The sequence below is a fragment of the Chiloscyllium punctatum genome, chromosome 2 (assembly GCF_047496795.1).
Source record: "Chiloscyllium punctatum isolate Juve2018m chromosome 2, sChiPun1.3, whole genome shotgun sequence".
Lineage (NCBI taxonomy): Eukaryota > Metazoa > Chordata > Chondrichthyes > Orectolobiformes > Hemiscylliidae > Chiloscyllium > Chiloscyllium punctatum.
The window spans coordinates 116,006,208-116,024,650 of record NC_092740.1 but is presented as its reverse complement, the minus strand read 5'-3'; the positions used below and the strand labels follow the sequence as shown (position 1 = coordinate 116,024,650).

At 37.8% G+C, this 18,443-nt stretch overlaps 1 protein-coding gene across 2 annotated transcripts; it reads left to right on the top strand.

Moving 5' to 3' along the window:
* Window positions 1–348: 348 nt before the first annotated feature.
* On the top strand, window positions 349–9,369 carry LOC140488017 (neuronal acetylcholine receptor subunit alpha-3-like). 2 transcript variants are annotated; one of them, XM_072587581.1, is made up of 6 exons: window positions 349–553; window positions 726–865; window positions 982–1,026; window positions 2,024–2,133; window positions 2,228–3,227; window positions 7,769–9,369. In XM_072587581.1, the coding sequence occupies exons 1-6, from the start codon at window positions 493–495 to the stop codon at window positions 7,889–7,891; spliced, it is 1,479 nt and encodes a 492-aa protein (XP_072443682.1). In that variant the 5' UTR covers window positions 349–492; the 3' UTR covers window positions 7,892–9,369. The 2 variants fall into 2 exon arrangements, with proteins under 2 accessions (XP_072443682.1, XP_072443693.1); XM_072587592.1 differs by lacking the exon at window positions 726–865.
* The last annotated feature ends 9,074 nt before the right edge of the window (window positions 9,370–18,443 follow it).

The following is an 18,443-nucleotide window of genomic DNA, read 5'->3' as shown; positions in this document are numbered from 1 at the left end:
TGAGGTACTCAGGTTACTTACCACCTCCATCTACACTCGCTATCTGTGGGACCGAGTTGCAACTTCATATTGACGGATTGGGAATTTTTAAGGGTAAACCAACTTCCAGACGGCAGGAAAATCTGAAATATATGAAGTTCAGTAATTTTAGCTTGGAAATTCAGGAGTAAGACATTCCCTGCAGGAATTTGTTTTTGTCTCTAGTGTGTGTGTGTGTGATTGGAACTATTCCCCTGGATCGCCTCTTCCAGCCCTGCAGTTTGTACTGCACTGACGCTGGGAGGGGAGAAGGCGGATCGCGGGCGGGGTTGTTTCAGGGTGACTGACAGCAGGCGAGGAACCCAATGCTGGACTCAAATCTGAAGGAGGAATCTTAGCCTGGAGCCAGTGTCCCGTCTGCATCCAACTGGAAAGTCCGTGTGGAGCTCTATTCCGAGCAGAACTGCCTTGAGCGATTCTCGACTTGCAGCAAATACAGCCGTTTCCGCACAGATGACAGCTATTAGGAAACCGCATCCATTAATCTTCATTGTCTTGCCTTTATTCATGCAGGGTAAGGACATGGCACAATTAAAAGTACAGCTTGTAAACTGATCAAAAGTATAAAATAGATTATTGCATACAATGTTGATATTCTTTACAAATTTAAAGATGTGTTGCAATTTATATTCTGGCTATTTAGAATATTTCTCTTTCTATATATGTGTGTGTGTGTGTGTGTTAAGGTTGCTTTTCCTCCAAAGCGGAGGATAGGCTGTTCCGGAGGATTTTCCGCCGATATAACCAGCACATCAGGCCGGTGGAGAATGTGTCTGACCCGGTGACTGTACAGTTCGAGATCTCCATCTCACAGCTGGTCAAAGTGGTAAGGATTGTAAACTGGGATTGTGCCTTGTATCAGAACTTGATGGCACGTGTGCGTATGGACAGTTCTGTTGTTCTCAAATGTAATCCGCTTTGTTTCCATCCCTTTTTTGATAGGACGAGGTCAACCAGATCATGGAAACTAACCTTTGGCTGCGACATGTAAGTGGTGCCATGTACATTATACAAAAGCGATCCTCCCCCTGATAAGTAAATGCAACATCTGTTTCGGGCTCATGGACGCTTATCTAGTTTCTTAGTAAAGTGAACCACACCATTTTTAGCTATTCACTTACCCCCCCACCCTCTGGGAAGTAGATTCCCAGCCCTTACATCCTGATGAAGGGCTTTTGCCCGAAGCGTCGATTTTCCTGCTCCTCGGATGCTGTCTGACCTGCTGTGCTTTTCCAGCACCACTCTAATCTTGGCTTAAATCATCGCAGCCTATAATGATCATACAGACCGAAACATGGCATTATACGATTTGCATCTACAACAGTTACAGCAAAAACGCTGGTTCTTTCCACCTGACGTTAACTTTGTGTTAGTGAATGAGTTAAAATCTCACTTGTATGGGACCCACTGGGACACCACTTTTTACGACTTGCCTGTTTCAGAGTGGCAGCAGGTAGGGACATGTGTAGCACAAACAGCTCGTTGAGTTTGCATCATCGGAGTTAATGATAATTCAAGGTAAAAATATGCCCAGTTATAGAGAAAGAGCAGGGGAGTGGGATTATTTCTAGTGACCTTTCAAAGAGCCAGCACATCCACAATAGGCAAAATAGAATCCTTCCGGGTTCATTTTTTAATGTAAGATTGCATTCAGATTGCCAGAATATTTTACTACAAAGGTATAATACTGCAGGTCCTATAAATGTGAAATAAAAAAAGACCCAGAAAGCACTAGAACCACTTTGCAAATATGGCAGCATCTCTGGAGCAAGAAAGGAGTTAATCTTTTAAGTTCACAACAGTTTTGATGAAAGAACTCGTTATGGGTTAGTGACTGTTACACATGTAAATCCAGCATTTAAGCATTCTAGTAGGCTAACAGCAGGTCATGCCTCAAAAGTATGTTGTTGATGATCAAATGACAATGCATTTATCTTTATGATGAATGCAATATGACCAATTTGTCCCCTGTTATTTTCAACAGATCTGGAATGATTACAAACTGCGATGGAACCCAGTTGACTATGATGGGATCGAATCCATCAGAGTTCCCTCTGACCACATATGGAAACCAGACATTGTGCTGTACAACAAGTGAGTTTCACATGACCAGTAAAACAGACCCAATACTGTTTCTCCTGATATTTTCTTGATGTATTAACCACTTTTGGACACTTTTCCTTTGCAGCGCAGTGGGAGATTTTCAAGTTGAGGACAAAACAAAAGCGTTACTCAAATATGACGGAACTGTTACTTGGATACCTCCTGCCATTTTTAAAAGCTCCTGTCCAATGGACATCACTTATTTTCCTTTTGACTATCAGAACTGTTCGATGAAATTTGGATCCTGGACCTATGATAAAGCCAAAATTGACCTTGCGATCATTGGGTCCAAAGTAAACTTGAAAGATTTTTGGGAGAGTGGCGAATGGGAAATCATTGATGCTCCTGGATATAAACATGATATTAAGTATAATTGTTGTGAAGCTATTTATGTGGACATCACTTACTCATTCTACATACGAAGACTTCCCTTGTTCTACACAATCAACCTGATCATTCCTTGCCTGTTGATATCCTTTCTGACTGTGTTAGTTTTTTATCTACCCTCTGACTGTGGTGAGAAGGTCACTTTGTGTATATCTGTCCTCCTCTCCTTGACAGTATTTTTGTTGGTTATCACTGAAACCATCCCTTCTACCTCTCTGGTGATTCCTCTGATTGGCGAATACCTTTTATTTACAATGATCTTTGTCACTCTGTCCATTGTTATAACTGTATTTGTTCTCAACGTCCACTATCGAACTCCAACTACTCACACCATGCCAAGGTGGGTGCGGAGTGTCTTCCTGCACTTCTTACCCAGAGTGATGTTGATGAGAAGGCCTTTAGATGAAAAGCAAGCTGAAAACTCGAGGAGCAGGCAAAGGAAAGCTAACTACCTCCAAACAAATTGTGCCAGCTATATGGAACAAAGTGACTTCAAGGTTAACAAAGACCAGCCAAAATTTCCCTGCCAGTACTGCAAACAGCCCACTGATGATACTTCCTGTAACATTTCCAGATATATCAGCCCACCATTTGAGACTCTGTTCGGTGTCTCACTCCTTTCTCCTGAAATCCGACAGGCTATAGAGAATGTCAAGTATATTGCAGAAAACACAAGGAGCCAGAATGCTGCCAGAGAGGTGAGTGGACATCTGATTATGTCTTGGCTGGATGGACAAGTAATAAGCAATAAATAATGTCGCTTCAACAGCGATGCTGTTTTATTTCTTTTGTAGAAATTGCTGTACATAGAATTAGCAACAGAAAAATCAGCCATTTGGCCCAAATGGTTCATACTGGTATTTATGCTGTCCTTAAATTAATCAATGCTATTTGTCTCAATTACTTGTGGTATCAAGTTCCTATTTTAACCACTTACTGGATACAGAGGTTTCTCCCGCATTCCCTATTGAATTCAATAGTGCATAATAATATTTATGACTGCTAGTTTGGTTTCCCCTCATATTTTCTCTACCAAATCCTTTCATAATGTTTTGGATGCCTATAAGATAACAACAAACCTTCTCGATCCTAAGGTAAAAAAAAACCTCAGCTCATTAAATTGTTCCTGACTGTTGCAGCCTCTTAGTTCTGGTGCCATCCTGTAAATCCTACTTATACCCTTTGCAGTTCATGTACCCAGGCTGGAATGTCAATAGCACACACCAGATCTGGTTCCCAAAATCCCTAATTTATGTTATTCCAATAGGAGGTTCCTGCAATTTCTCCCCGTGCAAAATTCAGTCAGAGGCAGAATAAAATGCACTCCCATTTGAAAAGCAAAACTTGGCAGGATGCATCATATTCATGCTACCAAGCAATAAGTAATTTTAGTATTCTTCATGGATTGTAGAAATACATCCTTGGTCAATTGCAATCTGCCCCGAGTCACCAAAATCAAATTAAAATCCATTTAAGTACCCACAATCTAGTACTATTTTAATACTGAGCTATAAGTCACACAAGCACTGAGAATTTAACTCCATTTCCAAACATCTGCAATACTCCTCTGTTATTTATATCCTCATGTCTTTTTTAAATACATATTTACTTTATACTTTATGATTTACAGGTATTGTATCTATTTATTTATATTCTTGGGAAATTTCATTACCAAATTGTGTCACTTTCACTTGATTCTATAAGTCCTAATGTCATTGTTGACTACCTTAAAAATAAGTTAATGTGGTTGAGCTTGCTCTTTTCACAAATACAACAAGGCCGACTTACTTATTTAATATCACCAAGAAAAACAATACTTTAGTTGTGGACACATATTGGCCCATCAATCTTAATGGGAATAATTCTAACCACATTTTAATAAATTTAGATTCTTGATAACTGAGGGGATGAAAGATTATAAGGGGTATTCAAGAATGTAGTCAGATGTCACACGACACCAGGTTAGAATCCAACAGGTTTATTTGAAATCAAAAGCTTTTGGACCATTGCTCCTTCATCAGGTGAAAACCCACCTGACAAAGGAGCAGTGCTTCAAAAGTTAATGATTTCAAATAAACCTGTTGGATTATAATCAGGTGTCTTGTAACTTCTGACTTTGTCCACCCCAGTCCAACACCAGCAACTCCACATCATGTAAGAGTGCAGAGATGAAATTGAAATCAGATCAGCCATGATCTTACTGGATGGCAGAGCAAGCTCAAAGAGCCACGTGGCCAACTCTTGTTTCTTGTGCAAAGGTCTGTACATTTCAAACTGCTCGTATTTACACATTTACTGTATGCTTTAAGGAAAGAGTGTACATTTAGGTATTGCCTTGCAAGATTTCAGAAGATTCTGAAGCACCTTACGGCCAATCAACTACTTTTGAAGTGTAGTCACTGTTTTAAAGTAAGGAAACACAACAGCAATTCAAACGCAACAAGATCCCTCAGATTAAGTGAATGGTCAGGTAAATTATATTGGTTGATTGTTAAATACTGGTGGGGTGTCCTTATTGCTCTGACTCAACTCATGACATTGGGAATGTTTATGTCCACCTGAGAGAGCACACAGGAGTTAAGATTCCACAGATTCGGTATAAAGCCTCTTAGTCAGTTTTTTGGAAAGTGCAGTGCTGCATTGATGTGTCAGCATGAATTATGCACTTAAGGTGATGGTGTGAACATTGAACCTAAGCACCCAAGCCTAAAGTGGGAATGTACAGTTGAGCCAAACTGACAGTTTTTCGGGCAAGGCAATATAACATCTTCTGAAGTAAAGGAACTTGTGCACATATTTATAGTCAGAAAATGCTTAAAAGAACCACAAAAATAGGAATTGCTGGAAATGCTCAGCAGTTCTGACAGCATCTATGGTGAAATCAAAGTTGAATGTTTCAGGTCGAGTGACTTTCCCTCTTCTCTCCACAGATGCTGCCAGACCTGCTGAGCTTTTGCAACAATTCTATTTTGTCTCTGATTTATAGCTTCTGTAGTTTTTTCAATTTTTATATGGTCGAAGAAAACTTGGATTTAAAATAGAAAAGAAAATGTGGGCAAGTTTTGTTATCTTCTTTATGTGGTTAATCTTTACCTCGGATTTGTCTGATTCTCAACAGTTCACAGGAATTACTCTTAATTGGAAAGGAACATTTTTCTGAATAGAGAGATGAACTTCTTTGTTGATTCAGTAGATTTTCCTTTTGAAGTTGATTGCCACAATGGTATGATGACAGAGATGGATCAAAGCAAGACATAGCAAAACTAATGAATTGAATCTCTTGCAGCCAGAGCTGTGCAAACAAATCAATATTAAAAGAAGACTTAAAAGCAACAACTTTACAGTTGGGAACCGGAAAAAAAAGTGTTTTAGAGTCAGCATGGAGGGATTGTTGGTGGAACTCTTAGATCCATGGGGTGGCATGGTGCCTTAGTGGTTAGCACTGCTGCCTCCCAGCTCTAGGGTCCCAAGTTTGATTCCAGCCTTGGGCAATTGTCTGTATGGAGTTTGCACATTGTCTGTGTGGGTTTCCTCCCACAGTCCAAGAATGTGCAAGCTAGGTGAATTGGTCATGCTAAGTTGCCCATAGTGCGAGGTGTATTAGTCAGAGAGAAATGGGTCTGGGTGGGTTACTCTATGGAGGGCTGGTTGGGCCAATTGTAAAGTTTCCACACTGTAGCAAATCTAATCTATAGAAAAATTAATCCCATTTCTAATAGGTGTACATGTTTTGTTTCAGGGCAAATCATTTTCTGCCATACTATTGTAACTAAATCAGTGTCACTTCAGCAATAAATTCCTGTTACTTTAGCTTGGTTTACAGTCTAAGCCACAGTGGGGAAAGCCAACTTTTAAAACTTTAAACTCTAACATTGTCATAATTTGCTAATTTTCTTTTAAGTCAGGTCAAAATGGTTGTCTTTCAGTCCTAATATCACTGTGTCATTTCCAATTTAACTAGGAGGGACTATAACATAGGTTTACAAGAATAATATCTGATTTTCAAGAATCATGTTATGAGGAGAAGTTATACAGATTAGGCCTGTTTTCTCTAGAATTTACATGGCTAAGGGGTGATCTAAGTGGTCTTCAAGATATTAGCAAAGAAGGACAGGGTAAATAAAGCTAAACTATTTCCACTGATTGAGGATTATAGGACTTGTGGGCGTAGTGTAATAATTAGGGCCAGACCATTCAGAAGAAATATTAGGAAACATTTCTGCACAGAAAGCGTGGTGGACATTTGGAATTCTCTTTCACAAAAAGTTTTTTTTTTGTTAAGCAAAGGTATTAAGGGATATAGCCCAAAGGCAGGTATATGGAGTTAAGCCACAGATCAATTATGATCCCATTGAGTGCAATACACAGTCAAGGGGCTGAATGGCCAATCCTGTTCCAAGTGATGTTAAGGAGACAATAAGGAGGCAATGGCCTAGTGGTATTTTCACTCGACTATTAATCTGGAAATTTAGGTGATGTTCAGGAGACTCATAAGAATTGGTCAAAGGCAGGTCGATGGAATTAGTTCATTGATCAACCACAAACTTATTGAATGGGGGAGTACAAGAGGTTTAATAGCCCAACTTGTTCCTAGGTTCTTGTGCATTTGTTAAATGATCAGAAATAGTCTGTGATAGTACAGAGAGGTAAATACTAATGATACCCTCTGTACTGTACTGAGAGAGTGCTGCACTGTTAACAGTACCATTTTTCAGAAGCAATGTCAAGCCTGTGTCAAAGTCATCCCTTTAGGTGGTAAGTATCCTATTCAGTGAAGATCAAGGGAATTCTCCGGGTGTCCAAGCCGATAGTTCTCTCTTAATCGCCCCCCTATAAAATTCTGGCCATTCATTTCATAGCTGTTTGTTGCATCTTGCTGCATTTCTCAACATTATAGCCATGACTACACACTAGAATACTTTGTGATTTCTGTTTACTAATTTGTTTTTTTAATACCATATATCAGCATTAAGAATATACCATATCTTGGAGAGTGTTACAGGATATGTTTAATGGATATAAATTTTCAGGAAAATCAGGTTATCTTCAGTAATAAAACTACATAAAAATGTTCACATTCTATTTTGCTACTTTTGTTTCATCTGAACTAACTTTTCTAATCTATATCTTTTATTCTTTTTCTAATATCAAAGCTTTATGGAGGGGTGGATTTGGTTATTAACTATGCATTTTTCTAATAAGAGGGTTGGCAATACTGTGCTCTGTTTATATTTTGCAGGTGGAAGATGATTGGAAATATGTGGCGATGGTAATTGACCGAATATTCCTGTGGGTATTTGTTTTAGTTTGCGTACTGGGAACTGCGGGGTTGTTTTTACAGCCACTAATGACTGCAGAGTAAATCTAGTGTCTTATTTGAAACCAATGAACATCATTGGTATTAAGATTCAGTGTACATAATACCAGTGCCGTCTGTCACACTAGAACATACAGGTAATCAAACACAGCATGAGAAAGAAAAATGAAAAACTTCTCCATTGAAATATTTGTCTTTTATTCCATGCATTTATTAGCTGTTGACAAAATAATGATTCTGTGACCTTTTATATGTAAAACCATAAATCACTGTTCACTGTACTGTGTTATGATGCCAGTGGGTCATGGCCAATCTTCCTATATTGTGAACAATGTCATGATAAAATGTATTATCTATTAAAAAATTATCCTTTTAATATTTTAGACTATATCAGCAAACAATTGGTGATTCTATCTTTCTTGTAGCTCTCTAATTATTACAAAACTTTCTTCTTATTGTAATTGTTTAGTATCTTTCTGCAAATTGATGGGAGCATCGAGTAATTTTAAAAGCAGGTTGTGACATAATATCAATTAGGGAAGAAACTGGACATGCAACAGCTGAAAATGCAGATGGTTAAAGATCACTGATACTGAAATAAATGGATGACAATGTTGGTTCCAACTATTACGGTATTTTCATACTATCCACATTGAATATTTCATATCTGAAATACAAATATAACCTTGTATACTTGATTTTCATAAATTGCTTTGCAAACATTTTCCCCGCCCCATTCATTCATCATGAGGCATCACTCTGAGTACCAGAAGGTCTCCTAGATTTTGCCTGTTCGTTCCCTTGGCCCATGGACAATGAGGTTCAGTAGGTAATTCGATCTTGGAAAACTTCACAGTAAAATGAGTCCTTCCTGACATGTGCACTTTTCAACTTGAATTGCTGAACACCTGACCAGTTCAGGGGAACTTTATTGCTTTCCCTGTCTCCAACAGCTGGCTGAGATCAGCCAACTGTAAAACTTTGACCTACTTGATCTAGACTAGACAGTACTTTTGGCTTTTAGGCCTGGCAGAGAATGACTTTATTTTTAAAAGAGCAGCACATAACAAAACAAATGCTGTGAGTTGCTCAAAAAGAGAGCGAGTGCCTCATATATATTGATTTTACATCCTCAAGAGATCTCAAAATTTTTCAAAATTAAAGAAGTACTTTCAAATTATTGTAATAGTTGTCATGTTATATGCTTTGGTAACCATGAATCATGAACCATGAACCATGAACCATGAATATTTCTCAGTTGACAAAGATATTCCAAAAGATGGCAAGTTATGTTACAGCTGTATCAAACTTTAGTTAGGCCACATTTTGGAACATTGCATGCAGTTCTAGTCACCACACTATCTGAAGTATGTGGATACTTTGGAGAGGATGCGGAGAAGGTATACCAGAGTGTTGTTTGGTCTGGATGTTGTTTAGTTATGAGGAGAGGTCAGATAGATTTGAATTGTTTTCACTGGAAAGACAGAGGCTGAGGGGTGACCTGATAGAGGTCTACAATATTGTGCGACACTTAAATACGGTGTACAAAGTTAAAAATCACACAACACTAGGTTATAGTCCAACAGGTTTGTTTGGAAGCACTAGCTTTCAAACTGCTCCTTCAAAGCAAGTGCTTCCAAACAAACCTGTTGGACTATAACCTGGTGTTGTGTGATTTTTAACTTTGTACACCGTATTTATGTGTCTCACAATTTTGTAGACCTCTATCAGGTCACCCCTCAGCCTCTGTCTTTGAAGGAGCAGTGCTCCGAAAGCTAGCGCTTCCAAATAAACCTGTTGGACTATAACCTGGTGTTGTGTGATTTTTAACTTTGTACACCCCAGTCCAACACCGGCGTCTCCAACTCATAAATAGGATGGATAGTCAGAGGCTTTTTCTCAGGTTGACAAGGTCAACTACAAAAGAGCATAGGGTCAAGGTGAGGGGAGAAAGTTTAGGGGAGAGGCGTAGAGAAAATGTTTCACACAGAGGGTGGTGAGTGCCTGGAATGTGCTGCCAGTGGAGGTGGTGAAAGTAGGCATGTTAGCAATGTTTGAAGTGTATCTTGATAGTACATGAACGGGAGGTGAACAGAGGGATAGAAATCATGTATGGGCAGTAAGTAGCAGGTCTAAATGAGGATTAGGAATCAGTGTGGGTTTGGTGGGCTGAAGGGCCTGTTCCTATGATGTATTGTATTGTAAAAGCTAAATACTAAATAATAATAAACAAATCCTTTTGATTTATCCCTCTCTTTTTCTGGATTATTATGAATGGTTCAGAGTTGGGATTCTGCTCCCTACAGCTTCTAAAGGATATACATATCATTAAAGCCACACAATTGAATGTGCTCATAAATACTTGTTTTAGATCGAGTGAAAAGGTCACTGTGCTGGCAGACCGAATCTACATAATCTAAAAGAAATGCTATTGGACTGAAGACATAGGAACCCAAACAACAGTTGGAGGATGTAATTTAGGTTGATGTTGTTTCTTCAGGCAATTTGTATTATCTATTGACCTTTAAAAATATCAATGCAGTAAATCTTGTAGATAAATAATTTTATAAACTATGAGTCAGAATACAGTAGCTAATAAAGTAATATGCTGCCAATGGAAATACATCTGAAAGTTATAAAATTATTTTTAACATGTGCATGTGGAATTAAAGGCACTAAGAACAAAGGGAATAAGTCATTAGACAAAAAAACTGTCTAAAATGTATTGATTCAAATTTATTAAAGTAATGTATATTTTAATTATTCAGTGAATTTGCATGCCAAAATTCATAATCACCGCTGCAAAAAGTAGTTCATTTTAACATTACAATATTTGTCATTGAAAACAAATAAACATCATTAGCATGTTTAACAAGCATTTCCTTGAAGAATTCACTAGAAGAAGTCCAGTAACATTTCTTATATCAATGGAAATAATTCATTTTTGCATGCAGACCTCCACATCGATAATGAACTGCCACTGGCTTCAATAAATGTTTTTTCTTTTCTATGTTTTACCTCACACCTAACGTGATAATAGGTTGCCTACAGTAAGAACCGTATTTTTAAAGGATACATATAAATCTTGATTTAGACTGTCATAATTAAAAGCTCTTGCAGAAGTCTATAGAACAATCTTGCACACTCAGAGTTAATTGCTAAATGCATAAAACAACACATTATATCAGAGATCAATAAAGCCACATTTAAAGTGAGGCAATGGCTTATTATTGTTGTGTCACCATAGTCTTACCAGACCATAGGGGCTGCTCTCTCATTAGAGAGAAGCAACTGGTGGTGATTTAACCTGTGGAACACCAGACCTCAGGAGAGGGAAAAGGTTGAGAAGGAGAGCCCTTCATGGTAACCTCAAACCAGTGATGGGATTTGAACCCATGCTGTTGGCATCACACTGCTCTGCAAACCAACTCCCAACCTACTATTACTGGACTGTTAACCCATAGACCCAGGTAATGTTCTGTGGATGAGGGTTTGAATCCTGCCATTGCAAATGATGGGATTTGAATTCAATTAAAAGAAAGTGGCATTAAGACTTTAATGATGACCATGAAACAATTGCTGATTGTTGGAAAAACCTATCTGGTTCACTAATGTCCTTTAGGGAAGGAAAATGCCAACCTTACTTTGTTTGATCTACATGTGACTCCAAACCCACAGCAATGTGGTTGACTCTTAACTGCTGTCTGGGCAATTAGGGCAATAAGGAGTGTGTCTAAGCAAGGAGGTGGGTTAATAAATGCTGCCTAGCCAGCAACACCCACATCTCATGAACAAATAAAGAAAAAAAAAATTCAAACTAGAAATAATGGAAAATTGCTACTTCAAAGCATATTACAATAAAATAGAGACCTTACAGATTAAATATTGATGGGTAAACTGAATATTTGCATTTCAGGTATTGAAAAGACATTGACCAAACAGCTGCGAACTCTAGGATGGCTTCTGTAATGCAAAGCTTGCTGCTGTCAGGCAGTGCACTGTTCAAGAATACCTGTCACTGGGTTTGGAAAATCTGCATTAAGGAAAGCATTCAACATTTTTCTCTGTTGGAAGTTGCAGGTTATTTATTTCTCAGATGCATCAATGTTAGCCACATAAGAATGCTCACAAATGACTGTTCAAGTAATTTGTTCCTGACAGCTCTGCTCACATTTCCTGTGGTGATGCAAAGCTGGATTAAAGTTGGAGAAACTGTGTGGAAAATTCTTGAGGCTTTTCTTGACCTGAGTTTCATGGTCTGATGGGAGCTGAAGGATAGGGGTTAATGATGAGAGGCCAGAACTCACTATCAAAGCACATCAGGAGCTGATTACAACATTAATGAAATAACTCGACAGAGATCAGTATCCTGTCACCTAGTCATCCTTTATTTACACATGGAAATCCTTGATGCTGATCCAGCTCCCTCAGAGCCAGTTTTCAGTGTCAGGACCAGATTAATAGCCCCAAATAGAGAATTCATATTCTATGAGGTCCACCTGGCCGACCTTGCTACAATCACTACAGTTAGCATGTGAACCATGAATAAATTAACACAGAAATCCTGCAGTAGCATTTTGTCATTGAACATTCTATCACGGGTCATCGTTGTGATTCTCCCTTTCACACCAACAGCCAGCAAACATTGAAATCAGCAAGGATTGCAACTGTCCTACTCCAATGTAAATCCACCTAAAATTACTCATTGTTTAGTCACATTTTAGCAGTATGATTAATAAAATTTGTTGAAAAACAGAACTAAGTCTGGAAAAGCAATTTTCATTTTGTGGTCATTGTCAGCTAAATTTAAAACTTTTGAATCTTCTCACAAACTTTGAACTTTTGATTTTTTTTGTAATATTTTGGCTTCAACATTTGGCCCATGTGTATGGCCCTATCTTTAATTTGATCCATTTATGCTCTTTTAAAAATGATTTTTTTTTATTATGTGGCTCTATTGGTCACTGTGGCATTTAAACACCGAGCCCCTTATCTTAATGCTCTATTGTGAAGGAGTGGCGCTGAGTTTTCCAACATTACTTATCAAGGTTGAAGGTCAATAAACCACCTACAAAAGTGCCATTACTACCAAATGACCACAGAAGAAACATATAGGTACTTACTTGTATACATGTAAGCATGTGGTTCATAATAAGGACATGATGAAATACACTCCTGAAATTGACATATTAATATTAGTATTTGTTCATGTTCCTCCATGTAATTCTGATTAATTATAGCACAACAGTAGGTTGATGTAAAAGCATTGATATGTTTAGAGTTAGACGTATTTACAGCTGCTGCTGTAGGACCAGATAGTTTGCGATTGAACATTTTTAAAAATAATAAACATCATGATTTTTTTGTATTATTATAATGCTTTTGTATTATTTTTTACAAAAGCTGTTCAAACCCAAAGTTAAAGTAAGCGAAGAGTTTGGGGAAGTCATAAAAGTTGTTGCAAAGTTTTGTTTTAAGATGTCTTTTGAATTGGAAAACAGTGACATCAAAGTAGAGGGGCAGGGGAAGAAAGTTCCAAAATCCTAGAACTCTAAATGCTGAAATGACCAGAATGAAGTCTTGAAACACTCTCTTGAACAGAGCAACTGTTGTACTAGTCTTATCATGTCTTGGTACACTGAAACAATTTAACTCTGGAATACTTTGGCCCAAGTCATTTGTGGATTTTGGAATTTTCTGGATTATGGAATACAGTTAGTATTCCATCATTCGATTGATATGATGAGTTGGAAGGTGGGGAGGGGGGAAAACATTGTTTTCCTTAAATGATTGTGCAGTAATCTACATACATCTAACACCAGAAACAAACATCGATATCTATATGAGCTTAGACTGTCTCCTCCATGGGAACTAGCTCTCTCTCAGTCATGTGATGTTGCACCTGCATTACATTATAATCTTGGAAGCTCATGCTGTTGAACCATTATTCTCAGTTAGAAGACTTAACCCACAATTGTGTGAAATGCAGATGTAAATATTTACCCCAAAACTAAAATAGTGATTAAGCTTTATAAAGCAATGATAAGATAGGTTTTGCTTATCCAAATGCTTCCATGTTTACAGTCCCAACGTAGTAGACTGAAATGAAGCTGATGACATGAAGTGGATTCTGAGGAAATAGTTACAGAACTGTTGTTTCTGAACAATAGACATTTGGGTTGCAAGAGTTACAATGCACTGCTATTTACATCCATACCAATAAGGTGAAATATATAAGAATTTGGAAATTTACTCAGACTTGCATTTCAACCTGCAATGTATATTATTAAACTAGTGTGAAGTTAGTGAAGGAAGCTAAGGTGCAGAATAGATGATAGGAGGGGACATGCTGGAAATAAAACACTTGATTAGTTTGAGAATGCCATAGTAGAAATGCAGCAGCAATGCTCACTTTGCTGAAATAATTACATTTATGTAGCAACTTGCATATCATCAGCATGTTCCAAACTGCCTTATATATAAGCAATGCTTTTCAAACACAGGAAGTGCTGGAGAAACTCAACAAATCTGGCAGCATCTGTGGAGAGAGAAAAAACAGAGTTAATGCTTTATGTCCTGTATAACATTTCTTTAGGTTTGTAATGTGAAAATGATGTGAATGGAGTGTCTGACTGCTTGGGCCCTGAGCAAAGCCTGCATTGAGCACTCTCCTGTTCTGCCCATCTGGTTTCACAATTTTGATATAGCCGTGAGTAGTGAGATACTACTGATTTTAACTCCTTCCAACTGTGATTGTTCTGGAAATCTTAAGTGTTATACTGACCATGCAAACCATTGACTATGCTATGGTCATAATCTGGTTTGAGGCTTTAGACATAGCTACAGTAGATGACAGCTCAATCACAGCTTCTTTTTGGTAGAATACAATTTCTGCACAAAGTGCTCCTCAGTTAGCTTGGGGTATTTGAAGTAATCCCCAAAGATTTACTGTGGGTAGCACTTTCTACACTCTGCTTTGCACCTCTTCCCCCTAGCTGTTCCTGCCAGCAGGTGTCTTACTCAGTTGTTCTCCTTCTTCCTCCAAAATTGATGGAGGACCTACAGCCATGAGTAAAATCAAATATCTGCACTGCAGGTGAACCAATGAGCATGAAATCATTTTCAGAATTAACAAAATCAAGAGCAAATTGAGCATACAAAACTAGGAAAGTGTAAAAGTTCACTAACAGTCAAAAAGGACAAGCCAACAACTAAGCCATTATGGAGCAGAAGAACCCTTGAAATAATACTCCATTACTACTTAACGTCCTGATTGGCTGGTTTATTGAATTGCAATACTTAGGCTAAACACCTAAAAAGAAGCCTAATCCAATAAGGTGGGCAGTGGACTTCCATTAAGGCATTGACAGAATCATGCCACCAACCAGATTGGATTTAAAGAATGGACACAGCCCAATTGACTTTCTGAATCAGTATCTCTCTTCATGCTATTACACCCATGGAGCATAGATTGTAATTTCTGATCAAAGTCTTATTTAACTCAAATGCTTTTCCGAGAAGATAACCCAACAGTATTTGATTGGTGGAGATGGCTCCATGTGAAGAATTGTGCCATTTCAAACTTCTGGAATGTAGTCAGTCTCTGTAACAGCAAACTTGAATGATTGAATGCACCATTTTAAAATAATTACTGCATGAGTGAGAGCACAGCTGCTCTGCTCTTTGCATTTTCTGACTACATTGGTATCACATTTCCATATACAGTTAGTGCTTTTTGTTCTCTCCATAAAATTGCTGCTAATAAAACATTATGGCTCTTCAGGAGAGCTATGAATGGCTCAGGCAATTTGCATTGATTCAATTATCAGAAATTTTGTGAAGCACATGATAAAGAAAAAAATATAAAACCATGTGATATGAAGTAAATAGACAGGATGAAGGCTCATGCGCAACTTAAACAACATCGTTGAATGAATGGCCTGTTTCAGTGCTGTAAATTGTATGTAATCTTGTTATTTTGGAAGAAATCCGACAAGATAATCTTCAAAACTGAATGATTGATCATCCAGATTCAGAAAGGTAATAATAAATGTCACCATCAGTTCATCGAAGCACTTCCTTCATATATTCACAGTGATGATATTGCCTTTTTTTCCAAATGAGCTTTGTAAATGAGTTAGTTATGATCTTTGCATGCACTCAAGAATTGCATTCACAGAACAATAACTTGAATAAAAGTCGGTTTGTTTCAATAAATGTGCGAAAAGTCAATATATATAATGTAAGTTAGTCAATAGTACACATTCTGATATGGAGGATTAAGAGGCCATATGTTGTGCAAACTTAAATTTAATTTATTCACATTTCATTGTATTAATTCATAATTGATAAGTTCAACACAATTTTAAGTCAATATAATTCGCTTTGTGTCATTAATATGTTTTATATTTAGTTCATTAGGACAATGCATTTTGCATGATGAATCATGAATGAGATTTAATGGACTGGCAAGTATGTTATAAAGTATTCAGATTAACTACATAATACCCCTGTTGCTCTTAGCTTGGGTTCTGAATTAGCATTATTTTGTTCAACTCTATCTATATGATGGACAGGGCAAACACAAAGAATGTTGGAGAAACTCAGCAGGTCTAGCTGCATCTAAGGTGAGAGAAGCAGAGTTAATGTTTGAGTCTGGCATGACGCTTCTTCAGAACTAAAGAAATTGACAACTATCAGGCACAGAAGCCCATGCGATTGGGAAGTCTTAGTAGCCATGAACAAGCTAGAACATAAGTTAGTAAAAGATGCCAAGTTATAAGAATTTCAAAACTGGCAAGAAGTTGAAGTGACAGATAGGGAAAAACTGGTCCTATCAAAGAAGATTTTGAGTACAGGAGGAGGGATGTGTTATGGCAGTTATACAGAGCCTCGATGAAGCCATACCTAGAATATTGTGTGCAGTTTTGGTTCCCTTTTCTGAGGAGGGATGCTCTTACTCTCGAGGGAGTGCAGCGAAGGTTTACCAGGCTGATTCCGGGGATGGCGGGACTGATGTATGAGGAGAGATTGACTAGGTTAGGATTGTTTTTGCTGAATTCTAACAGGATTAGACAGGGTAGATACAGGGAGGATTTTCCTGATGGTGGGTGGGTTCAAAACCAGGGGTCACAGTCTGAGGTTTTGGGATGGACCATTTAGGACAGAGATGAGGAGACATTTCTTCATGCAAAGAGTGAAGAGCCTGTGGAATTCATTACCACAGGAAGTAATTATTGCCAAAATATTGAATGTATTTAAGAGGTGGCTAGAAATCACACTTGGGGTGAATGGGATCAAAAGTTATGGGGGAGAAAGCAGGATTAGGCTATTGAGTTGGACAATTGGTCATGATCATGACGAATGACAGAGCAGACTCAAAGGGCCGAATGGACTCTTCCTGCTCCTATCTTCTATATTTCTACACAAACAAGTGGATTTGCATGGAAAAGGTGTCCTCGATAGGTCATGTAAGGACGAAGCAAGACTAATGGCAAGCGATTGTGAAGGAAATCTAAGGGCCAAGATAGAAGAGTAAATTCACCAGTGGTGAGAGAAGCACTTTTGAACATTTTCTTAATATTGTTAACTATAATTGCTTGGGAAACTACAATCCTTCAGGGAGATCAGTTCAAGAGGGAAGAGTTCCTTCATCCTCCAAAGGAGCCACCAAACACATGGAAATTAAATAAATGTGTACGTGGCTTAAATATTAACCTTAATGTTTGACTCTTTTCAGTCAGTTCTCTCTGTTCAGCTTTGGCTGTCTTCAGTTAAAAACAGATCTTACAATGCTTTACTAGCACCATCAGGGCAACTTTCAGTGATTGTTATGGATTATCTTTTTTTTATGAAATAGGAGCAGAGGAGTTGAAAACATTGTCATAGATAGGCTTAAAGCTGAATGCACAATACAACTCAGACTTCTGAGGTTTTTCAGTACACTGGTTTGGAAATCAGGCAGATTTGATCAAGTGTCATTTTGCATCAGCAATCTTATTTGGATACTATTAACCCCATTGCTATTAGTCAAAAGAGTTCACAAAAAGATGCAACAGTTTATAAAATTGAAGTAGAGCAATTGGAAAGTTTAGTTGGACAGCTAAATTGTTTGGGCATCCAAACAAGACCAGATGCCAATTTTGAAGTACTAGAGTTGAGTATAACTCTGTAAAACCCCATGGTGTAATATACAAAGGAGCTTTGGGACTTCAATATGCAAAGAAGAAAATGTAAAATATTGTTATTTTGTATGTTTTCTTTGTTTAATGCTTATTATTATAGCATATATTAGTTTATTTAAAAATAAAAGTAAATAATCTGTTAACATCTAATATAGTCTGAGGGAATGCCTGAGACCTAATTGCAGAAGAGAACAAATAATGATACATTGATTAAGAGTTAATCAAACATGAATTGGTTGTATAAACATGGAGAATTAATAATAAGAGTTTTATGAAGCCTGGCTAACTAAAATAAAACACTCACTAAAAGTGTGGAGTTGGACTGTGTGGAAAAGCAGTTATCTTATAGTGTACTACAGCAGGAGGGGCAGGAACGTGAGAAAGGCACTCAGAAAGATATCCTAGTTACCTAG

What these genes read in the sequence shown, in the direction of transcription:
- LOC140488017 (XM_072587581.1), top strand. Translation starts at nt 493, where the DNA reads ATGACAGCTATTAGGAAACCGCATCCATTAATCTTCATTGTCTTGCCT. An exon ending in TCTCACAGCTGGTCAAAGTG is followed by an intron (nt 866 to 981) that starts GTAAGGATTGTA and finishes CTTTTTTGATAG; the next exon opens with GACGAGGTCAACCAGATCAT. An exon ending in GCCAGAATGCTGCCAGAGAG is followed by an intron (nt 3,228 to 7,768) that starts GTGAGTGGACAT and finishes TATATTTTGCAG; the next exon opens with GTGGAAGATGATTGGAAATA.